At 33.5% G+C, this 24,203-nt stretch overlaps 1 protein-coding gene across 1 annotated transcript in view; it reads right to left on the minus strand.

Moving 5' to 3' along the window:
- The window catches only part of LOC149803322 (extracellular matrix organizing protein FRAS1-like), a 307,035-nt gene that overhangs the window by 153,364 nt on the left and 129,468 nt on the right, over positions 1 to 24,203 (minus strand). The window contains exon 6 of the mRNA XM_089953030.1: positions 2,884 to 3,017. Coding sequence (XP_089809156.1) covers positions 2,884 to 3,017 — 134 coding nt within the window. The remainder of the gene's footprint in view (positions 1 to 2,883; positions 3,018 to 24,203) is intronic.

Here is a 24,203-nt window from a genome sequence, read left to right on the forward strand (position 1 = left end):
AAGCAGCATGGAGAGAAGCAAGAATTGCTGATGACTTTGCTGCTGAACAATGGATAAGTGATGTTCTGCCGGACTTGATCAAAGATTATGAACCAGCTGACATTTTTAATGCTGATGAGACTGGGCTTTATTGGCTCATTTGTGACAATTGTGCTGCTCACAGTGATAATCTTCACTTGACAAATGTCAAACTATTCTTTCTACCCTCTAACACTACATCATTGATTCAACCAATGGATCAAGGCTGCATTGCTAATTTCAAGAAGCAACACCAATCACTAGTGTAACTTGACTTGCGTCAAGTTGTTAACATCATTGACAATGGAAATGAAGGGCGTGCTGCAGAATTGGTGAAAAAACTGAGTTTACTGGATGCCTTGCATCTACAGAGAGAGCCATGGAATCGAATTTCAGGAGCAACCGTTGCCAACTGTTATCAACGTGCAAGTTTTGTCAAAAACACCGCATCCACTGAAGATGTTACCGATGACAACAACACTGAGGTTTTTATCCCACCCACTATGGCACTGGATGATTTCAATCGCTATGTGGCAGTGGATGAACACCTTCATACTGATGAAGAAAAAACAGATGCAGATATATGTTCACACGTCCAGCAAGGCGAAAAGGATTCAGACCCAGAAGATATGGAGGAGTCTACCAACGATTTGTCTGTCATGCTGCCAAACATTGCTACTGCATTTAAAAGTCTAGAGACTATTAGAGTGTTTCTGGAAGCAAATGGGTGTGAATCGAATGACGGATTTTATAATTTGCAGACTATTGTCCACCAGATTGGCTGCCCCAACTGTGTCCAAATCAATTAAAGACTTTTTTACCAAGCAACTTGCAAACTTTTTACAACAACTTTAATGTCTTTCTGTTTATGTAAACTTTACTGGAAACTAGTTTTAGTAGTGACCCATTTTACAAGTACATGTACATTGTAAATATACATGGATTCTGCTTGAATGCATACTCCATTTATATGCATAGCTTGGGTCCTGTCCTGATGCTATTTCAGCAGCTCAATCAGGTTTTGACCAGCATATGTTCTGAGCTAACAGTCATGTGTCATAGGATTTTGTAAAATATTATATTAAATTATCTTTGAAATCCAAATAAAGTAAAATTCAAAAGTCACTATGTGTTTCTTTGTTGGACAATCCAGAAAGGTGGCATCAACTAAACCTAATTCAGAGATGACTAGCTGGTTAATTTACACATTGTTTCTTTGCTGGCCAATCAGCAGCAGTAACGCAAACTAAGCTCGTGAAAGCTAAAGTTACTGACGGCTATACAGCTCCCGGTTTGTTGCTTAGGGAAGACAACTTAATATTGAGTGAACAGCATTGCAGTAAATTTCAAAGATAGATTTTTCAGTAAAGATGTTTGCTTATTATTGTAAATATTTTTTTAATTGGTAGGCTTATATATGCCTTAGGATGAGACAGTAATGATCAGTCCTTAAGTCTTACCGCTTGAAAGAGCACTACTAACCATATCAAAGCCTAAGCATAATAATGATGAAAACTAACACTTCTTCAGATTTTGCAGACAAGAGATTTGCCATACATTACGTTAAAGCAACATGCTGATGGATCTTTAACATCGCTCTGAATGGATTACCTCATAGATGAACCCTATTCTGGGCTCTCTTACAACAGATGCAACAGTAGTCACATGACAATGACTTGCCAATGAAAGCAGTACAATGAGTAGGGATTATTAATGCAAACACATGTAATAGATTCATGGACCATGAGTTATTTTTCAATGCATTCATTGGGTCCCATCTGAATATTTTTCCAGAAAATGCAAGTGACAGCACACTGTTCAGTAATGACTTGCCAGTCAAAGCAGTACAATGACTAGGGATTATTCATGCAAACATATATCAACACTTTGATTTCATACTGGTCAACTGAGAGAGAACAGATGGGTTACTGACAAAACTGAAATGACAGTATTCAAAAGTTATTTGTTTGAAAGAAATTTCACATCTTCTTCTAGTATCAAGCATGGAATGTGGGTACAGATCAAAACAAAGCTGCAGTGTAGGCTGAGTGTTGACACTCTTGATAAATTGATAAATTGAGAAAAATAAATCTTGTTGGGGCTGATTATAAAAAACTTTGATCCAAAATCAGTAGTCTATTAGTGGAAGGAAAATATTGAAAATGGACATTTGTGTCAAGAAACCAAAGGGAATTCTTTCACCGAATGGATCAACTTTGAGTGAATTTACCATAGCGCAAGTGAGGCAACATGATCTTCTGTGATAAAGAAAACTGCAAATATGTTTTGAAGAAAAAAAAGAATACCCCCCCAAAAAAAACTTTTTGAGAAACCTGTTGCAAAAAGTAGGGGTAAACATGGCTTGCTGCTACCACCTGATGAAATCAAAGATCCTGAAATTCTAACGGTTCTTGCTGGGCAGTTTCCCAAAAACTAACATGGCAGCATATATTTGAGAAATTAATATGAAATATATTTTTGAAATTGTGTGTGTGTGTGTGTGTGTGTGTGTGTGTGTGTGTGTGTGTGTGTGTGTACTTTTATTCATATAATGTTCTTACTCATGGTTCACTTTGACAATATTTGTTTTCACAAGTGGTGATTACACAAATTAATAAGATATCAATAAACTTAATACATGCAAGAGCAATAATAACAAGACATATTAATGAATTCAAAGTGAAATATACATCTTAATTTCCAATAATAAAATCCCAAGAAGCAGTTAAAAGAGTGAACATTATCAAACTACTATTGTTCTTTTTCTGTGTGCAAACAAATGCTTGAAAATGTGTTAAATATACAAAGCATGTACAAATTTGACTGGAAGTTTTTAAAAAAATCAGATATAAATGAAGTTCCTACCTCCCCACAGACAACAGGTGCACACTGGATAGGGTAACATGTCACCTGTCCATCTCTGCAAACACATTTTGTACAGGGCAGGAATTCCCACTCTGACCCATCCAAGTGTCTCTCCCCATTGTATGTACATGAACCTGAAAAAAGAAGATCCATTTTACAGTAAAGTCCCATTTTGATATTTATCATTGCTAAGTTTTATTAAGTTTGAAACATTTTATATATGCTTTTAAAGTGTTGCCCTGATACAGTAGTGGAAAAATGTAAATAGGCCTTAATGAATCTCATTGAAAAGTTTTTTAAGTTGGAAATTTGATCGAACAATTTTAACCAAAAAATGTCTTGTGATTTATCAAATCTCAAAATCAAAATTTATATAGAAGGTTCAACATATCAGTGAAGGTGCCATTCTAAAAATACTTGAAATATTAAAATAAAAGATGTCTTTGAAAATTTGGAAGAATGATGAAGGGGAATATTATTGTTATTTAGTCATTTAACAAGGGGATCCAACATTGGAATATTTGTGCAGAGTTTGTTTGGCAATGTACCAAATCAAGATATAAAAGGTAACAATACACTGCAATAATATATGGAAAATAGTACTACCATGAGTATATGCATAGAAACAAAGACAAAGAAATGGAGCAAAGTGAATGAATTAATGTCCTCATAATTTTGACCTTTACTTTAAAATTGTTACAGTTGCTTTAAAGAAAAAGTATAGCATCTCTAACTTAACATTAAATCAGTCCAATATATTACACATAATGTGCCTTGTATATACTTGGGGATTTAAAAAAAACTCATTCTATGGAGTCTACATGGCTGAAAATAATCCATTCAAATACTCTCACAAGGAGTGCAATGTAACCGAGTATGTATTCAACAAAAGAGGACCCCATGCCATCACTACATAAAAATGTTACCACAATGGCATAAATTGTATTATAATCATTTTACCATGACAGCATAAACTATATTAGATCTTGTAAATTTGATATGAATTGCTGTCATACAGTGTCCATTTCATGTCATACAGAGTGACTATCCAGTTCATGTGATACAGATTATTTATTTCATGTCATGCAGACTGTCCATTTCATGTCATACAGATAGTCCATTTCATGTCATACAGACTGTCCATTTCATGTCATACAGATCATCCATTTCATTTCATACAGTGTCCATCCATTTCATGTCATACAGATTGCCCATTTCATGTCATACAGAGTGTCCATTTCATGTCATACAGATTGTCCATTTTATGTCATATAGATTGGCTTTTTTATGTCATACAGACTGTCCATGTAATGTCATACAGATTGTCCATTTCATGTCATACAGGGAGTCCATTTCATGTCATACAGTGTCCATTTCATGTCATACAGACTGTTAATTTCATGTCATACAGATTGTCCATTTCATGTCATACAGAGTGTCCATTTAATGTCATACAGAGTTTCCATTTCATGTCATACAGATTGTCCATTTTATTTCATACAGACTGTCCATTTCATATCATACAGACTGTCCATTTAATGTCATATAGATTGTCCATTTTATCATACAGATTGTCCATTTAATGTCATATAGATTGTCCATTTTATCATACAGATTGTCCATTTTATGTCACACAGAGTGCCCATTTCATGTCATACAGACCATCCATTTCATGTCATACAGATTGTCCATTTCATGTAATACAGATTGTCCATTTTATGTCATAAAGAGTGTCCATTTCATGTCATACAGATGGTCCATTTCATGTCATACAGATCATCCATTTCATGTGTCACAGTGTCCATTTCATGTCATACAGTGTCCATTTCATATCATATTGAGTGTCCATTTCATGTTATATAGATTGTCCATTTTATAATACAGATCATCCATTTCATGTCATACAGATTGTCCATTTCATGTCATACAGATCATCCATTTCATGTCATACAGAGTGTCCATTTTGTGTCATACAAGTGTCCATTTTATGTCACAGAGTGTCCATTTGATGTCATACAGGTGGTCCATTTCATGTCATATACATTGTCCATTTCATGTCATACAGAGTGTCCATTTCATTTCAAACAGAGGGTCCATTTCATGTCATACAGATTGTCCATTTTATGTCATAAAGAGTGTCCATTTCATGTCATACAGTGTCCAATTCATGTCATACAGATCATCCATTTCATGTCATGGTGTCCATTTCATGTCATACAGTGTCCATTTCATGTCATATTGAGTGTCCATTTCATGTTATATAGATTGTCCATTTTATCATACAGATCATCCTTTTCATGTCATACAGATTGTCCATTTCATCACATAGAGTGTCCATTTGATGTCATACAGATGGTCCATTTCATGTCATATACATTGTCCATTTCATGTCATACAGAGTGTCCATTTCATGTCATACAGATAATCCATTTCATGTCATAGAGTCCATTTCATGTCATACAGATTGTCTATTTCATGTCACAGAGCATCCATTAAATGTCATACAGTGTCCATTTCATGTCATATGGAATGTCCATTTCATGTCATACAGACTGTCCATTTCATGTCATATAGATTGTCCATTTTATCATACAGATTGTCCATTTTATGTCATACAAAGTGTCCATTTCATGTCATACAGATCATCCATTTCATGTTATACAGATTGTCCATTTCATGTCATACAGAGTGTCCATTTCATGTCATACAGACTGTCCATTTTATGTCATACAGACTATCCATTTCATGTCATACTGATTGTCCATTTCATGTCATACAGAGTGTCCATTTCATGTCATACAGTGTCCATTTCATGTCATACAGATTATCCATTTCATGTCATACAGATTGTCCATTTCATGTCATACTGACTGTCCATTTCATGTCATACAGATAGTCCATTTTCTGTCATCCAGTGTCCATTTCATGTCATACAGAGCATCCATTTCATGTCATACAGATCATCCATTTCATGTCATACAGATTGTCCATTTCATGTCATACAGATTGTCCATTTCATGTCATACTGACTGTCCATTTCTTGTCATACAGATAGTCCATTTTCTGTCATCCAGTGTCCATTTCGTGTCATACAGATCATCCATTTCATGTCATACAGATTGTCTATTTCATGTCATACAGATTGTCCATTTTCTGTTGTACAGATTGTCCATTTCATGTCATACAGTGTCCATTTCATGTCATACAGATTGTCCATTTTATGTCATATAGATTGGCGTTTTTATGTCATACAGACTGTCCATGTCATGTCATACAGATTGTCCATTTCATGTCATACAGGGAGTCCATTTCATATCATACAGTGTCCATTTCATGTCATACAGATTGTTAATTTCATGTCATACAGATTGTCCATTTCATGTCATACAGTGTCCATTTAATGTCATACAGAGTTTCCATTTCATGTCATATAGATTGTCCATTTTATTTCATACAGTGTCCATTTCATATCATACAGATTGTCCATTTTATTTCACAGAGTGTCCATTTCATATCATACAGATTGTCCATTTTATTTCATACAGACTGTCCATTTCATATCATACAGACTGTCCATTTAATGTCATATAGATTGTCCATTTTATCATACAGATTGTCCATTTTATGTCATACAGAGTGCCCATTTCATGTCATACAGACCATCCATTTCATGTCATACAGATTGTCCATTTCATCTCATACAGATTGTCCATTTTATGTCATAAAGAGTGTCCATTTTATGTCATACAGATGGTCCATTTTATGTCATACAGTGTCCAATTCAAGTCATACAGTGTCCATTTCATATCATATTGAGTGTCCATTTCATGTTAAATAGATTGTCCATTTTATAATACAGATCATCCATTTCATGTCATACAGATTGTCCATTTCATGTCATACAGATCATCCATTTCATGTCATACAGTGTCCATTTTGTGTCATACAAGTGTCCATTTTATGTCACAGAGTGTCCATTTGATGTCATACAGATGGTCCATTTCATGTCATATACATTGTCCATTTCATGTCATGCAGTGTCCATTTCATTTCAAACAGTGTCCATTTCATGTCATACAGATTGTCCATTTTATGTCATAAAGAGTGTCCATTTCATGTCATACAGATGGTCCATTTCATGTCATACAGTGTCCAATTCATGTCATACAGATCATCCATTTCATGTCATAGTGTCCATTTCATGTCATACAGTGTCCATTTCATATCATATTGAGTGTCAATTTCATGTTTTATAGATTGTCCATTTTATCATACAGATCATCCTTTTCATGTCATACAGATTGTCCATTTCATGTCATAGAGTGTCCATTTGATGTCATACAGATGGTCCATTTCATGTCATATACATTGTCCATTTCATGTCATACAGAGTGTCCATTTCATGTCATACAGATAATCCATTTCATATCAAAGAGTCCATTTCATGTCATACAGATTGTCTATTTCATGTCACAGAGTATCCATTAAATGTCATACAGAGTGTCCATTTCATGTCATATAGATTGTCCATTTTATCATACAGATTGTCCATTTTATGTCATACAAAGTGCCCATTTCATGTCATACAGATCATCCATTTCATGCAATACAGATTGTCCATTTCATGTCATACAGACTGTCCATTTTATGTCATACAGACTATCCATTTCATGTCATACTGATTGTCCATTTCATGTCATACATAGTGTCCATTTCATGTCATACAGTGTCCATTTCATGTCATACAGATCATCCATTTCATGTCATACAGATTGTCCATTTCATGTCATACAGATTGTCCATTTTATGTCATACAGACTATCCATTTCATGTCATACTGATTGTCCATTTCATGTCATACAGTGTCCATTTCATGTCATACAGATTGTCCATTTCATGTCATACAGATCATCCATTTATGTCATACAGTGTCCATTTCATGTCATACAGAGCATCCATTTCATGTCATACAGATCATCCATTTCATGTCATACAGATTGTCCATTTCATGTCATACAGATTGTCCATTTCATGTCATACTGACTGTCCATTTCATGTCATACAGATAGACCATTTTCTGTCATCCAGTGTCCATTTCGTGTCATACAGATTGTCCATTTCATGTCATACAAAGTGTCCATTTCATGTCATATAGAGTGTCCATTTCATGTCATACAGAGTGTCTATTTTATGTCATACAGATTGTCCATTTCATGTCATACAGTGTCCATTTTATGTCATACAGTATCCATTTCATGTCATACAGATTGTCCATTTCATGTCATACAGATTGTCCATTTCATGTCATACAGTGTCCATTTCATGTCATACAGAGTGTTCATTTCATGTCATACAGAGTGTCAATTTCATCACATAAGTTTCACGTCCAATAAATGGAACCAAAGGTTTACCAGTAGGTAAAGTGGGTACTATACAGACATGATGTTTATTCCCATGATGTTGTACAAACAAAACTTGGATATTATTTATTTTAGTTTGTAGTTTATTGTGTTTGTTTTGTTATGAATGTGTGTAGTTTTGGACAAACGTGAAGTACAATATAATCATATAATCCTTGCACCAACAAAAGAAATGAAGTCAAAATAATCACATTTTGGATCTTAGGTTAAAAACTTGTGAATATGCAGCATGAGGGGATGTCTACAAATTATGAGCATAAAATATGCAGTGAATAGTTCTAAAGTTGTAATTTATGGAAGGTACAGTGTATATCCTATTTAGAATGTGATACTTATCATTCATATGTCAAACTCTTCCCATTTTTTCACCAACTTTCTGAAATGCCTTCTGCTAATGCAAAGATCAATTTACTTGCCAAATGTGAAATTTGTTCAGTCATGGTTTTCAGACCTTTAACCATGAGAGCAAATGAAACTGGTTGTGCTATTTAAGTACTGTGTATTTGGTTATATGTAATTCATTCCTGACATATTATTGACAAGTGTCAGAAAAATATCACTGTAATAAATCCACTTATCTGCACCCCATAGACAACTGCTAGGACTCTTGCATCCATTGACATATGATATGCACACACAAACCATAGTTCTATGTTTAATGTTTGGCTAGACACCTAGATTTTTATAAATGAACTAAGTATAGGCATTTAATATGCTCAGACATGGTACAAATTCCTCATGGGTCACACGGTGGTAGGTTTTGATTGACACTTAATGCACATCAAATACTGCTGTCAAGTAACTTGATCAGCAAGTTTTTCAGTGACACCTGTTTAGTGTACTTAAGGTTTTGCACACTGAATATATCCACTGCAACTTCATCAACTGCAACTATACGTGAGGATTGTAACAACTTAAATTTTGCCAATTTTTCAATAGAGTAGACACTGACTCTGAACAAAGTCCTTCTTCCCCACAGACAGTCAGTCTTATAATAAATACATCAAGGCAGCACTTTTGTACAGCTTTACATGAAGAGATTTGGTAAAAAATACAAATGCAAATTGTCCTTGAACCAAACAAATTTGCGTGCAAATTGTTTAGAAAAACTGCCTTTGGTACCACTTATCAATAGAGCCAAAATGAGGTTTTTCTTTTTCTTTCCTATTATGCTTAACATTTAATGAATTCTTTCTCTCCATCAGTTACCACCTGTAATTTTCAGTAATATATTACAAGACAGAATTACAAAAGTATAGCAACTGCATCAATCAATATCACTGATCATCTCTTAAAAGACAGTTGGTGAGGGTAGTTTTTCACTTCTCATTTTCTAAATAACATGAAATTCAGGAATTGAAGAGTATCAAGTGTAAAATGAAGGCATATCTTAAACATCTATGCAGTCCTAAAACTTTTATCAGACACTAATTAAAGACTTCAGGTAACTAATGACAAGGTACGTTCAACAACATTATATCAGTTACAAAACCATTAATTACAACACCTGAAACAGAATGAAGGTTTTAAAAGAAACATTTACAAACATTTGAAGAGTTTACATTATTTGTTTTCCTACAGGTATCTTCCATTAATGAAAGGGGCAAAAAATATACTTTGGTTTCTAGATGTGACTTGCTATGTAAATTTGTTACACCTCGCAATTTACAATATATATACATAACATTTTTTGGGATAATCAACACATCAAAGGTGTGTCAATTTTATCTTGATATTGTAAGGTGGAATCTAGTGATCATAAGACAATCAAAATGGACAATGTGTCAGGCATATTAGGACTAACTAAACACCATATTAGATGTGTAGTAAAAAAAAATATTGATATGACCATCCATTCAGGTTTAATAATGTTAATATTTCAAGATGAACACTGTGGTGATCATATTGGGCATATGATCAACACAATTATTTCATTTTTGACCAAAAAGACATCATAAGAAGTCTTCCAGTGAAAACCTCCTGGAAATGTCAATTTTCATTCAGAAGGATTAGCAATCACAATACTTTCAAAATGGCCACTGTGGCAGCCATATCAACATCAGATTGGCACCATTTTCATTTAGGATCAACTAGACATCTTAAGAAGTCTTCTGGTGAAAAAATCCAAAACAGTAGAATTTTCCATTCAGTGGAAGTAACAATAACAAGGATTTCAAAATGGTCATTGTGGTGACCATACTGGCCATCAGACTGCCACCATTTTCATTTAGGTCCAACTAGATATCGTAATTAATCTCTTGTGAAAACCCCATGTTGATATAGCCATTCAGGAGAAGCAGGAATAACAAGATTTACAAGATAGCCACTGTGGTCACCAAACTGGACATTGGACTGGTACCATTTTCAGGACCAACTAGACATCATAAGAAGTCTTTAAGTGTTAACCCCATGTTGATATGACTCCAATCAGGTGGAGCAGCAACAACAAACTTGGCACCAGCTAGACATCATAAAATGTCTTCCAGTGAAAATTGCATTTCAATATGACTTTCTGTTCAGGAGGACGAGTGATAAGACTTTCAAGATTCCACATAATGGCGGCCATACTAGAGATCTGATTGTCCAACTTTCCATTTAGGACCATCTGATTGGCCAACTTTTCATTTAGGACCAACTGATTGCTCAACTTTTCATTTAGGACCAACTGATTGGTCAATGTTTCATTTAGGACCAACTGATTGGCCAACTTTTCATTTAGGACCAACTGATTGGCTAACTTTTCATTTAGGACCAGCTGATTGGCCAACTTTTCATTTAGGACCAACTGATTGGCCCACTTTTCATTTAGGACCAACTAGACATTGTAAGTATTTTAGTGAATAAACCCTGTTCATAAAACCATCCACTGAGAAGAAGTAATACTACATGTACCAAGATTTTCTATATGGCCACTGCAACGGCTATACTGGCTGTCTGAGCAGGTCCATTTTCATTTAGACCATGGATGAATGTGTGTGTAAAGTTTCATCAGCAGGTCCATTTTCATTTAGACCATGGATGAATGTGTGTGTAAAGTTTCATGAGCATGTCCATTTTCATTTAGACCATGGATGAATGTGTGTGTAAAGTTTCATCAGCAGGTCCATTTTCATTTAGACCATGGATGAATGTGTGTGTAAAGTTTCATCAGCAGGTCCATTTTCATTTAGACCATGGATGAATGTGTGTGTAAAGTTTCATCAGCAGGTCCATTTTCATTTAGACCATGGATGAATGTGTGTGTAAAGTTTCATCAGCAGGTCCATTTTCATTTAGACCATGGATGAATGTGTGTGTAAAGTTTCATCAGCAGGTCCATTTTCATTTAGACCATGGATGAATGTGTGTGTAAAGTTTCATGAGCAGGGCCATTTTCATTTAGACCATGGATGAATGTGTGTGTAAAGTTTCATGAGCAGGTCCATTTTCATTTAGACCATGGATGAATGTGTGTGTAAAGTTTCATGAGCAGGTCCATTTTCATTTAGACCATGGATGAATGTGTGTGTAAAGTTTCATGAGCAGGTCCATTTTCATTTAGACCATGGATGAATGTGTGTGTAAAGTTTCATGAGCAGGTCCATTTTCATTTAGACCATGGATGAATGTGTGTGTAAAGTTTCATGAGCAGGTCCATTTTCATTTAGACCATGGATGAATGTGTGAGTAAAGTTTCATGAGCAGGTCCATTTTCATTTAGACCATGGATGAATGTGTGTGTAAAGTTTCATAGCAATTCTCCAAGTGGTTTAGGAGAAGTAATGATAACAAACTTGTGTAAATGGATGGACAGACAACAGACCAAACCATAACGTAAAACTAGATCAAAGCAGTTCCAAATGCCCTTTTTAGTTCCTCTCAAGAATGATTATTAGTATTGTATGTTAAATATATTGAAAATAAATTTGTGTTGTTTTTTATGGCACAGCAACATAAATAGGTTATTAGTTGGTGCCGAGGCAACTGAAATAAATTGCCTTGCCCAAAGACAGACACTAGTAGCTGATGACAGCATTTGAACCTGCACCCTTTCAGTCACAAGTCAAGCAACTGGGCCTGAATCCCTGCCTCTAAATATTGCCTTTAGGAGAGAGCATCAACCCCATTCTAATTAGATAAGTCCGTAAGGGATAAAAAGCGTATTTTTTAGTTAATTTACATTGTTCTCACTGACAAATTAGTTATTTTATATTGTTATCGCTGACAAATTAATTATTTTATATTGCCCTCACTAACAAATTAGTTAGATGGTCAAGCGACACATTAAGTCATTTGTAATGAACCCTGGATAAAGAGATGCAGAATGAAAGGAAATATTTCAAAGAAATGGAGGAGCATTCTAAAATGTAACAATAGTGTTAATAAATTAGAGTATATACTTGCTTACAAGTAAAGTCCAAACGCAGACTGCACTGACCCAGATCTGTGATCGCATGTACTGGCATATCTGGATCTATGCATTTTATTATGAATAATCTAACAGAACAAGCAACACAGACCCTGATCTGCTAGCATATTATGCAATGGAAGATTAGGGTGCATGTTGTTTGCAGTTAGACTTGACTTGTAAGTGAATGTATACCATACACTGGTTAAATGGATGTAATCTGTAAAAGTGATGCTGTAACTGCAGGTTTTGTAAACAATCTTGGAAGACACCTGCACCACATTGACAGCTAATTTAGTGTGTCTTTCCTATACAAAAAGATAATATTAACACAAGTAGAAAATAAACTCTAATGCATTATGTAATCCTTCAAAGTTTCCTAACCGATAACCACTGACAAAATTTAAAAGTGATCAGGTTTATACACATACAGCCTGATCTGCCATATTCATCAACGAAGTTCAATTTACATTACTGATATGAACTCATCGAAGTTCAATTTACATTACTGATATGAACTCATCAAAGTTCAATTTACATCACTGATATGAACTCATTGATTAATGATTAACATAACTTACAAATGACTGCTGGGGACAACACCATGTTAAATACATTAAAAGTGGAGTCCCTTAAGGCTCTATTACTGACAGCTTTCTCCTTTTCATTAATGACTCACCTCTTCATATGACTGTGATGTAATCCTTTCTCTTTAACAGAATTTACAAAACAGCATAGATGCTGTTAAACTTTTAAAGTTAGTTTGACATTATAAATCTTTCATAAAATGGCTCCAGGATATATCAGCGATGTGGAATATAATTCCCACTGATATTAAACAAACACCAACACTATATTTTTCTTCTTCAGAACCCACCTCAAAACAATATTTTCTTTCTCAGATTATGCCAAATCTGAAACAAAATGAGATACCTAGCTTGGATATTTCCCCTTCCTATCTCTCAAATCTACATGTTTATGTTATGTATCTTTTAATCATGTGTGTGTGTGCTTAATAAGTAGATGTAAGTGTGTCAGACACAGTTGTAAGTAGTTAATTTTTACTACTGTTGCATTTATAGTTTTAATATTCTCTTACTGATCATGACAGGTAAGAGTGGTTGATTGTATTATCTTCATAAAATAAAGATATTATTAGTAGTAGTAGTAGTAGTAGTAATAGTAGTAGTAGTAGTAGCATTATCATCATCATCACTATTATTATTATTATCATCATTAACTATTATCATTATTATCATCATCATTACCATTATTATTATTATCATCATTAATTATTATTATTATCATCATCATTACCATTATAATTATTATCATCATCATTAATTATTATTATTATCATCATCACCATTATTATTATAATCATCATCATTAATTATTATTATTATCATCATCATCACCATTATTATTATTATCATCATCATCATTAATTATTATTATCATCATCATCATCACCATTATTATTATCATCATCATCATTAATTATTATTATTATTAAAATAGATGGTGAACCTAAATCCTGTCTGACTGCTGGTGGCAAGACACATGGTGTCTCCGTACAATTCATATTTAAATAGCTCCACATACAGGTATGGCGCAATGTATGGCATAATGTGAATATTTTAGCGCTAGCAAATGTCGACATTTGACAAAAATATCAATCTTATTCTATTTAAAGTATCTTATTAACTTTTATTTTGTGAATTTTTTAGACCTTATTCAAGAGTTTTTAAAAACATCCAATTTTTGTCTTAAACAAAATTTGAAAAGCAGTGGTCAACTTTAAAATCAAATATCTTTGATACTTTAAAGTTATGTCTTATACTGAAGTAATGAATGAAATTAATAGTACCAGTAAATTCACAAGCTGGATGCATTTAAATTCCAGATGTGTAGCTGACATTAATGGCCATAAAAAAATGATACAAAATGCTGTTATTGAAATTCAAATTTGTTGTTATCTGTATGAACCTGTGTGTGTGTGTGTGCATGTGTACATGTGTGTCTGTGTCTGTGTGTTTGTGTGTGTGAGGGTTAGTGGCAAATCTGTGCAATACTGATTATATATGGTGCCAATTAAAAATTAGGTTCTAAAAACATAAATATAAAATTGAAAAAAAACTTAAGAAAGAAAAAGCCTTCCAAATAAATGTAAATGTGAAGAACTACAAAACAAAGATAAAAGATAAAGACATTAAAATTCTGTAAAAGGTTTACAAAATAAAAATCAATGATAAAATAAAAAATGTTTTTCAAATATTTTTTTCACAAAAAGAGTTATATTAAACATTACTGTTTACTAATTATTAATTCTCACCTGTCAGTTACACTTGGCTGAGATGTTTAACACATTTAAATCATCTTATATTCATTTGTTTCACATGAAAATTTTGCCTTTGTAACCAGCAACTGACTCTGATGTCACTCATCAGCAGAGTGACATCACCATAGGCTTGGATTAACTGGTCAGTAATTTGCCACTGACCAACATTAGTAAATCAGTCATAATAATATTTAGCTAAGTCAGCATTTAAGTGTGATTTTATTCATTGTTGGGCCTAATATAATTATACATTATGTACAAGATAAAATAATGTGATCTAATTGTACTGTATTTTATGTAAACAATATGAATGTGATGTATTTACATAGTATGTACAAGATATCAATATAACATAATTATATATTTTGTATGGGATATCAATGTGACATAATCATACGGTATGTACAGGATGTAAATGTCACATAATTATATAGTATGTATGGGATATCAATGTGACATAATCATATGGTATGTACAGGATATAAATGTCACATAATTATATAGTATGTATGGAATATCAATGTGACATAATCATACGGTATGTACAGGATATAAATGTCACATAATTATATAGTATGTATGGAATATCAATGTGACATAATCATACGGTATGTACAGGATATAAATGTCACATAATTATATATTTTGTATGGGATATCAATGTGACATAATTATACAGTATGTATGGAATATCAATGTGAGATAATCATACGGTATGTACAGGATGTAAATGTGACATAATTATATAGCATGTATGGAATATCAATGTGACATAATCATACGGTATGTACAGGATATAAATGTCACATAATTATATAGTATGTATGGGATATCAATGTGACATAATTATATAGTATGTATGGGATATCAATGTGACATAATCATAAGGTATTTATAGGTTACTGCATTTGTATGGGAAAATATGAATGATGTTTTGGGATGGAATACTGCACGACCTTGGGAGTGTAGTATATCCTTCCGACAAAACAAGTTCATATTTTCCCATACAAATGCAGTAACCTTTTCATTATATGCTCATTTTTTTATTCTACCTAAGGTTTAATTATATGAACACAATACACTACAAGAAACAACATAAATAAATGTATGCCCCATTCCAAACTAAATACAACAAGCGCATATTCATCATTACACAAATCAACATTATTACTGCGCACATAACTCCGCCCAGATAAATTTGAACTTAGTCATGCACTCAACATAACTTTCAAAAGAAAATGGCGTGTCTAGTTAAAATTGAAATTTGGAGTCATATTATGAATGAATGTGTATTGTAACAACTTTTCCATTTGATCTGGAATTAATAGATTTTGGCATTTTTCTCGATTCTAGGAAATTTTGAGATTATTGACTGGATTTGTATGTGACGATTCCACATGAAATACATGAGATTTAATAGGCTAGGAAGAAGCGTGTTGACATCTGCAAATGTGTTTCTGTTTCTGTCATTGAATGTTTGAAATCATAATGTGGGAAAAATATGAAGTCTTTCAATTGCAATTATCAAAAAGACGCTATGGAATTTAATGCTTATTTCATTTTGAGTGCAGTAAGGAGGATGCAACTGCACTTATCATCAAAATTACAGCACAATTTTGAAATGTGTAATCCAGATTGAAAACCTATTATATGACTCATGTAATTCGGATTTGCAGAATTAAGAAAATACATTTTGAGGAAATTCAGGATGTAAAACTGTAAGTATATTTTATTTTGCCATTCTTATCACCAGCTAAAGAAGAGAGTATATGACTTGTCACTTGTATGTTATTTGTAAGGACCTTATCTTGTGTCTGTTATATAATGTAGCTAGCCTAAATCCATAACACTGTATCAACGCTGAATGTGCCAAAGCAGCTGGTATGTGGCAGTCCACGAAACATCTGTTTTAGTTCATTCAGAAACAAATTTAAACAACCACAACGTAAAGAGCCTCTTATGCAAGTGTACATGATTTGTGTACAAATCAAAAGTGCTGGCGTTTGCGTCCATTGTTTGTTTACAATAGAAAGTGGTCCCTTTATGCATGTGAACGCTATATGTGTATTGTCGCACGAGTTCAGTATCGGGGAATACTGAACAATTCTGACAATGTAAAATTAACGGGGAAAAAAATGAGCATATAATAAATACAGGATATAAATGTCACATAATTATATAGTATGTACTAGACTTCAATGTAACATAATTATATAGCATGTATGGGATATCAATGTGACAATTCCTGTATATAGTTTGTACAGGACATCAATGTAACATAATTATATAGTACGTACAAGATATCAATGTGACATAATTATATAGTATATACAAGATATCAATGTGACATAATTACAATATGTATTATGTACAAGATATCAATGTGACATAGTTATATAACATGTGCCAGATATCAATGTGACATAATTATATAACATGTGTCAGATATCAATGTGACATAATTATATAACATGTGCAAGATATCAATGTGACATAATTACAATATGTAGTATGTACAAGATATCATGGTGACATAATTATATAACATGTGCAAGATATCAATGTGACATAATTATATAATATGTGCAAGATATCAATGTGACATAATTATATAATATGTAGAAGATAGCAATGTGATGTAATTATATAGTATTTATTAGTATTTATATGATATCACGCACATGTGACAGAAGTAAACAACATGTCTACCTACTGATTTAGTGGTGTCAAAGCAATGCATGTTTTGAATGGTGTCATTGTCCTTGTGTCATGTTCCTTGTTGGTCCTTGTGTCATGGTCCTTGTTGGTCCTTGTGTCATGGTCCTTGTTGGTCCTTGTGTCACTGTCCTTGTGTCATGGTCCTTGTGTCACATATGGACTATTTACATGATTTCCTGGGAAAATATCCAAGTCTCTACCTTAACTGGGCTATAGTGGACAGGGCTTCATTTTCATCAACAGAACTTAAGGCTGAACTTAAGACTTGAAGAGTTTGCAAAATTGGAACCTGTTCATAAAAAAACTACCCATAAAACATAAATACTGTACATGGCTATCATGAATAGATTCTAATGCATAGAATCCAAGTTTCAGATTGTCTGTGATTTGAACAACTAGACTTGATATACTGAAAATTACTCCATGAGTTTGACAATTAATTGAAAGGATAAAAGAAAAAAATATGATCAAGAATAAATAAGATTGCTGCTATCTAAATAATCCGCTGGCATTAAAGTTTGGAATGCATAAACCACTTGATGGTTTAGTAATAAAGTGTGAATGAAAACATCAGCCAGAATAAGAGTTGACAGGAAAGAGATATTTATATCTTCACTTGCATACCATACTTCAACTTCAAAAGATTTGAAACTGATCTGAATTTTGTTTTAACTTGATTTGAATGATTTACGCTTTCCAAATTATTTCCTTGCAGTTTGTAATGAAGTATTAGTAGAAAAAACTATATGACTTTAACTCAGAAAAAACCATAATGTTTTGACTGGAAATACTTTGTCAAGTATGTTCCTTTATTTAACCCTAGAATCTCAGTGTCCTGGAGTTATAAAATATGTAAATATTCAATTTATCTTAGCCAAAATGTCATAAGTAGAACTAGAGTATAAGTGAATTTTACCTTATTTTACCAGTGTTGATTGTAACAATTGTGAAACACAATGAGATGAAAATCATCTTCATAAGAAAACCAATTATTTAGACTATATATACATGACTCCCTGACCAAGAGACTCCTGATATGTACTACTCCCCTGTCAACAGGCTCCAGATATGAAATACTCCCTGGCCAACAGAATCCAGATATGTAATACTTCTGAGGTCAACAGGCTCCAGATAAGTAATACTCCCTGGTCAATAGACTCCAGATATGTAATATTTGCTGGCCAAAAGACTCCAGATATGTAATAATTCCAAAGTCAACAGGCTCCAGATATGTAATACTCCCTGGCCAATTGACTCCAAATATGTAATAATTCCAAAGTCAAATGGCTCCAGATATGTAATATTCCCTGGCCAATCGACTCCAGTTATATAATACTCCCTGGCCAAAAGGCTTCAGATATGTAATATTCCCTGGCCATTCAATAGTCATGAATTTATAAGACATACATGTGACAGAACAAGGACATCAAACCAGTAAATTTCAAAATTTTAGTCAGTAGATTGGCTTTTGAATCATTAGGATTTTGTTATCAACATAAATTTTACATGCTTTAAAGAGGACTGAAAACAAAACAAGTAGATTTTTTCCATAATATATATTCTCCCCATATTGTAACTAATCAGTATGTTTCAAACATGAATCAGGTCCTGATGGCAATGTTACAATAAAATATAAGAAAGGGTATTTTCAATTAAATGAAAAAGTAAGACTTCAGCACAAAGATTTTTTAAAATAAAATCCACAAGCATTTTTAGTTAACTTCATAAGTTTACTGCCTTGTGTCCACTGGTGACATTGATTGCGATTAATAAGTTTCACACTTAAAAAAAGGCTCTCAATAATGTTCTGGTCTTGATTTCCCCAATGTGATGGTGTCTGCATATGTTTTCCCCAATGTGATGGTGTCTGCATATGTTTTCCCCAATGTGATAGTGTGTCTGCATATGTTTTCCCAAATGTGATGGTGTCTGCATATGTTTTCCCCAATGTGATGGTGTCTGCATGTTTCCCCAATGTGATGGTGTCTGCATATGTTTAGTGATATCATTTCTTCGTTCTTTTCCCCATATACTATCTTAAAATTCACTCTGCATAAAACACTCTATGTGAACTCATACATTTGCTACTTGTCTGCACCAACAAAAATTCTGATTTCCAAGCAGTACTTGTAGCTGACATGGTTTTTAAGCACTTGGAAAATCCACATGTTTCAGCATTTTGACATAAAACTGCTACAACAAAAAAAGAGCTTCCCTTGAATATTCCCTTTAAAACAGCTTTTAAAAAAACAATCATAGCCAAACAAGGTCAAAAATAAAATTGCTTACAGCTTGACATCATATTTTGGAAAGTCTTTCTTTTTTATCACACCTCTGCCAAAGGTCAGCCAATTTTTAATTACAGACTCACAGGCCATCACAAACCACCTCTGATCTCACAGGCCGCCACAAACCACCTCTGATCTCACAGGCCATCACAAACCACCTCTGATCTCACAGGCCATCACAAACCACCTCTGATTTCAGATAACACCTCAATAAGTAACACCGCATTTGGCTTTAAAGTCTCCAAATTATTACAATATAGTAATCAATTTACAACTTGTTGTGTACACTTCAGCTGTTGAAAAACAATTCTCAGCAAACATCACTCCACAAGTAATTATACAGGTGTACCAGTTCTTGACCCCTGTGGGCTAGTTCTGACAAGTTTCTGTATTATGTGGATAGAGCATTTAAAAATACGGTTTCCTTTAAAATTTTCAAAAATCTTTTCATTTTCAAAAGTGGTCAATTTCAACTTTAAAATGCTATGTATGGTAATAGCCTTTAAAAACTGTATTTTTCTCCTACTGCTGGTAGAATAACATGTATGTCAACAAGATATACTAATTCAAGGTATGTTTAAGGATGTGTGATAACTGCATTCATGATTTTGAAAAACTGAGTAAAAATCCACCAATAGCACAAAATGGTGGAACTTCCTTGACTAAAATATCACTTCTGGAATAGACCCTGCTAATTCTGAATTGTAAGATTCATGATGCATTATGATGATATATTGCAAAGCACCTTGGGAAAATTGTTGTATATATTAACCTCAAACCCAGACTCTGTGAAGTCTGATTATCTTTCTCTTTAAAGTCAGATAAACTCCCCCAATCAATTTTACTCTTTACCAAAAACACAAAGGCTATCCATTCAAAAGTCAAATGGGATACAAGGTGTTGTTTTACAAGATAAAAGCTAAGAATTTCCTGTTCTGTTACCTTAACCCTGGGCCACACTATGGATGACCCCTCCATATGAAATATAAGAACCCCACAGATTAAGGCCTGACATCTTCTTAGATTAATATCAGTTTAATCTGAAAGCATCAGTTACAATCATAAAATTTGAACTAACTTACTTGGAGGATAAACAAGGTCATGCATGCCAAAAACATTATGACTGTATGTGAGAACTTTACATTAATGGAACACAATGTAAACAGCTGCTGCACAATATGTTGGGAAAATACACTGCATTGACCAAAAGTATGACAGGCAAAATACAATATAGTTATCTCATTTGAAATCTCTTGCAAAGTTCATAGCTTGCCAAATTTTTCTAAAAATAACATAAAACCTGCATGTCATCAGTCCTAGCTAAACCAGAGACATGTATATAACCATGTGTTATGTACTTCTCTGACTAAGCATAGCAATAAAAGCCAAAATGTCATGGTTACAGCAGTACAAACTTGAACAGTCCATATGTTTCATGTGGAAGAAAAGAATAACCTTAAGCAAAAATGAGCCACTGTTTTGCCTCAAAATTCATTTATTCTGTTGCTGCAAGACAAATATAATCCCATGCTCTAGCGGTATATGATCTATCCAATGGGTGGAATAACAATTCTCAGATATTAATTATGGTACTTATTATCCCATGCTCTAGCGGTATATGATCTATCCAATAGGTGGACTAACAATTCTCAGATATTAATCATGGTACATATTATCCCATGCTCTAGCAGTATATGATCTATCCAATGGGTGGAATAACAATTCTCAGATATTAATTATGGTACTTATTATCCCATGCTCTAGCGGTATATGATCTATCCAATAGGTGGACTAACAATTCTCAGATATTAATCATGGTACATATTATCCCATGCTCTAGCAGTATATGATCTATCCAATGGGTGGAATAACAATTCTCAGATATTAATCATGGTACATATTATCCCATGCTCTAGCGGTATATGATCTATCCAATGGGTGGAATAACAATTCTCAGATATTAATCATGGTACATATTATCCCATGCTCTAGCGGTATATGATCTATCCAATGGGTGGAATAACAATTCTCAGATATTAATCATGGTACATATTATCCCATGCTCTAGCGGTATATGATCTATCCAATGGGTGGAATAACAATTCTCAGATATTAATCATGGTACATATTATCCCATGCTCTAGCGGTATATGATCTATCCAATGGGTGGAATAACAATTCTCAGATATTAATTATGTTACACATACAATCCCATGCTCTAGCAGTATATGATCTATCCAATGGGTGGAATAACAATTCTCAGATATTAATTATGGTACACATACAATCCCATGCTCTAGCAGTATATGATCTATCCAATGGGTGGAATAACAATTCTCAGATATTAATTATGGTACACATACAATCCCATGCTCTAGCGGTATATGATCTATCCAATGGGTGGAATAACAATTCTCAGATATTAATCATGGTACATATTATCCCATGCTCTAGCAGTATATGATCTATCCAATGGGTGGAATAACAATTCTCAGATATTAATTATGGTACTTATTATCCCATGCTCTAGCGGTATATGATCTATCCAATAGGTGGACTAACAATTCTCAGATATTAATCATGGTACATATTATCCCATGCTCTAGCAGTATATGATCTATCCAATGGGTGGAATAACAATTCTCAGATATTAATCATGGTACATATTATCCCATGCTCTAGCGGTATATGATCTATCCAATGGGTGGAATAACAATTCTCAGATATTAATCATGGTACATATTATCCCATGCTCTAGCGGTATATGATCTATCCAATGGGTGGAATAACAATTCTCAGATATTAATCATGGTACATATTATCCCATGCTCTAGCGGTACATGATCTATCCAATGGGTGGAATAACAATTCTCAGATATTAATCATGGTACATATTATCCCATGCTCTAGCGGTATATGATCTATCCAATGGGTGGAATAACAATTCTCAGATATTAATTATGTTACACATACAATCCCATGCTCTAGCAGTATATGATCTATCCAATGGGTGGAATAACAATTCTCAGATATTAATTATGGTACACATACAATCCCATGCTCTAGCAGTATATGATCTATCCAATGGGTGGAATAACAATTCTCAGATATTAATTATGGTACACATACAATCCCATGCTCTAGCGGTATATGATCTATCCAATGGGTGGAATAACAATTCTCAGATATTAATCATGGTACATATTATCCCATGCTCTAGCGGTATATGATCTATCCATTGGGTGGAATAACAATTCTCAGATATTAATTATGGTACACATACAATCCCATGCTCTAGCAGTATATGATCTATCCATTGGGTGGAATAACAATTCTCTGATATTAATTATGGTACATTTGAAATAAGGTAAGATAAAATATTTACATATTGTTAAGTTTTAGGCTCTTTAAGACATTAACAAGAAAAGAGTGAAAAAGAGTAAAAAATGTAATTGATAATTTATTTCCTTAGAAAAACAAGGTTAAAATGAGAAAAAGAAGTTACATTTTTACGAATCAAATCCAACAGTATCCAGACATACCTAAAAATCGCATCAGGTGCTTTTTACCAGCAGGCACAGAGAATTCAGAGACAGCCTTGACCTTAGCATCTATAAGTTTAACTTGTCCATGTCCCACGATATGTCCTAGAAAAGTTATGCTAGCATGGCAGAACTCACTTTTGGATAAATTAATCATCAAACTTGCATCAGTGAGTCTGTTAAAGAATTTCCTAATTGTCGCTAAATGGTCTTTCCAGGTAATTCCTTTACTTTAATGTCAGAGTCTGATACAGATTTAATGATTGAAACCAAAGCACTTTTATCAAAAACATTCTTTTCAACCAAATACTGGACCAAATTATTTTTTATTTCTTGCTTTGTTAATGAAGCCTTAGCCTCAGAAAGATCATATTTTCTGGCAAGTTGAATCAGTTCATCTTTTTTCAAAAGATCTAATTGTTCCTGGGTGGTAGGATTTGAAAGAAAGATTTCTACTTGTAATGACATTGTTAAAATAAAGCCTGTTGATTTCACTAAAGAATATTTTTATTTAAAAAAAAGTTTTCTAAAATATTTTAGCCAAATTTCATATACCCTATGGACAAGCAACTCAATTTTCTTTGTTACATTTTAGGCCCTTTAAAACACTAACAAGAAAAGATT

This window comes from Sinohyriopsis cumingii, chromosome 3 (assembly GCF_028554795.1).
Source record: "Sinohyriopsis cumingii isolate HCF-2022 chromosome 3, ASM2855479v2, whole genome shotgun sequence".
Taxonomy (NCBI): domain Eukaryota; kingdom Metazoa; phylum Mollusca; class Bivalvia; order Unionida; family Unionidae; genus Sinohyriopsis; species Sinohyriopsis cumingii.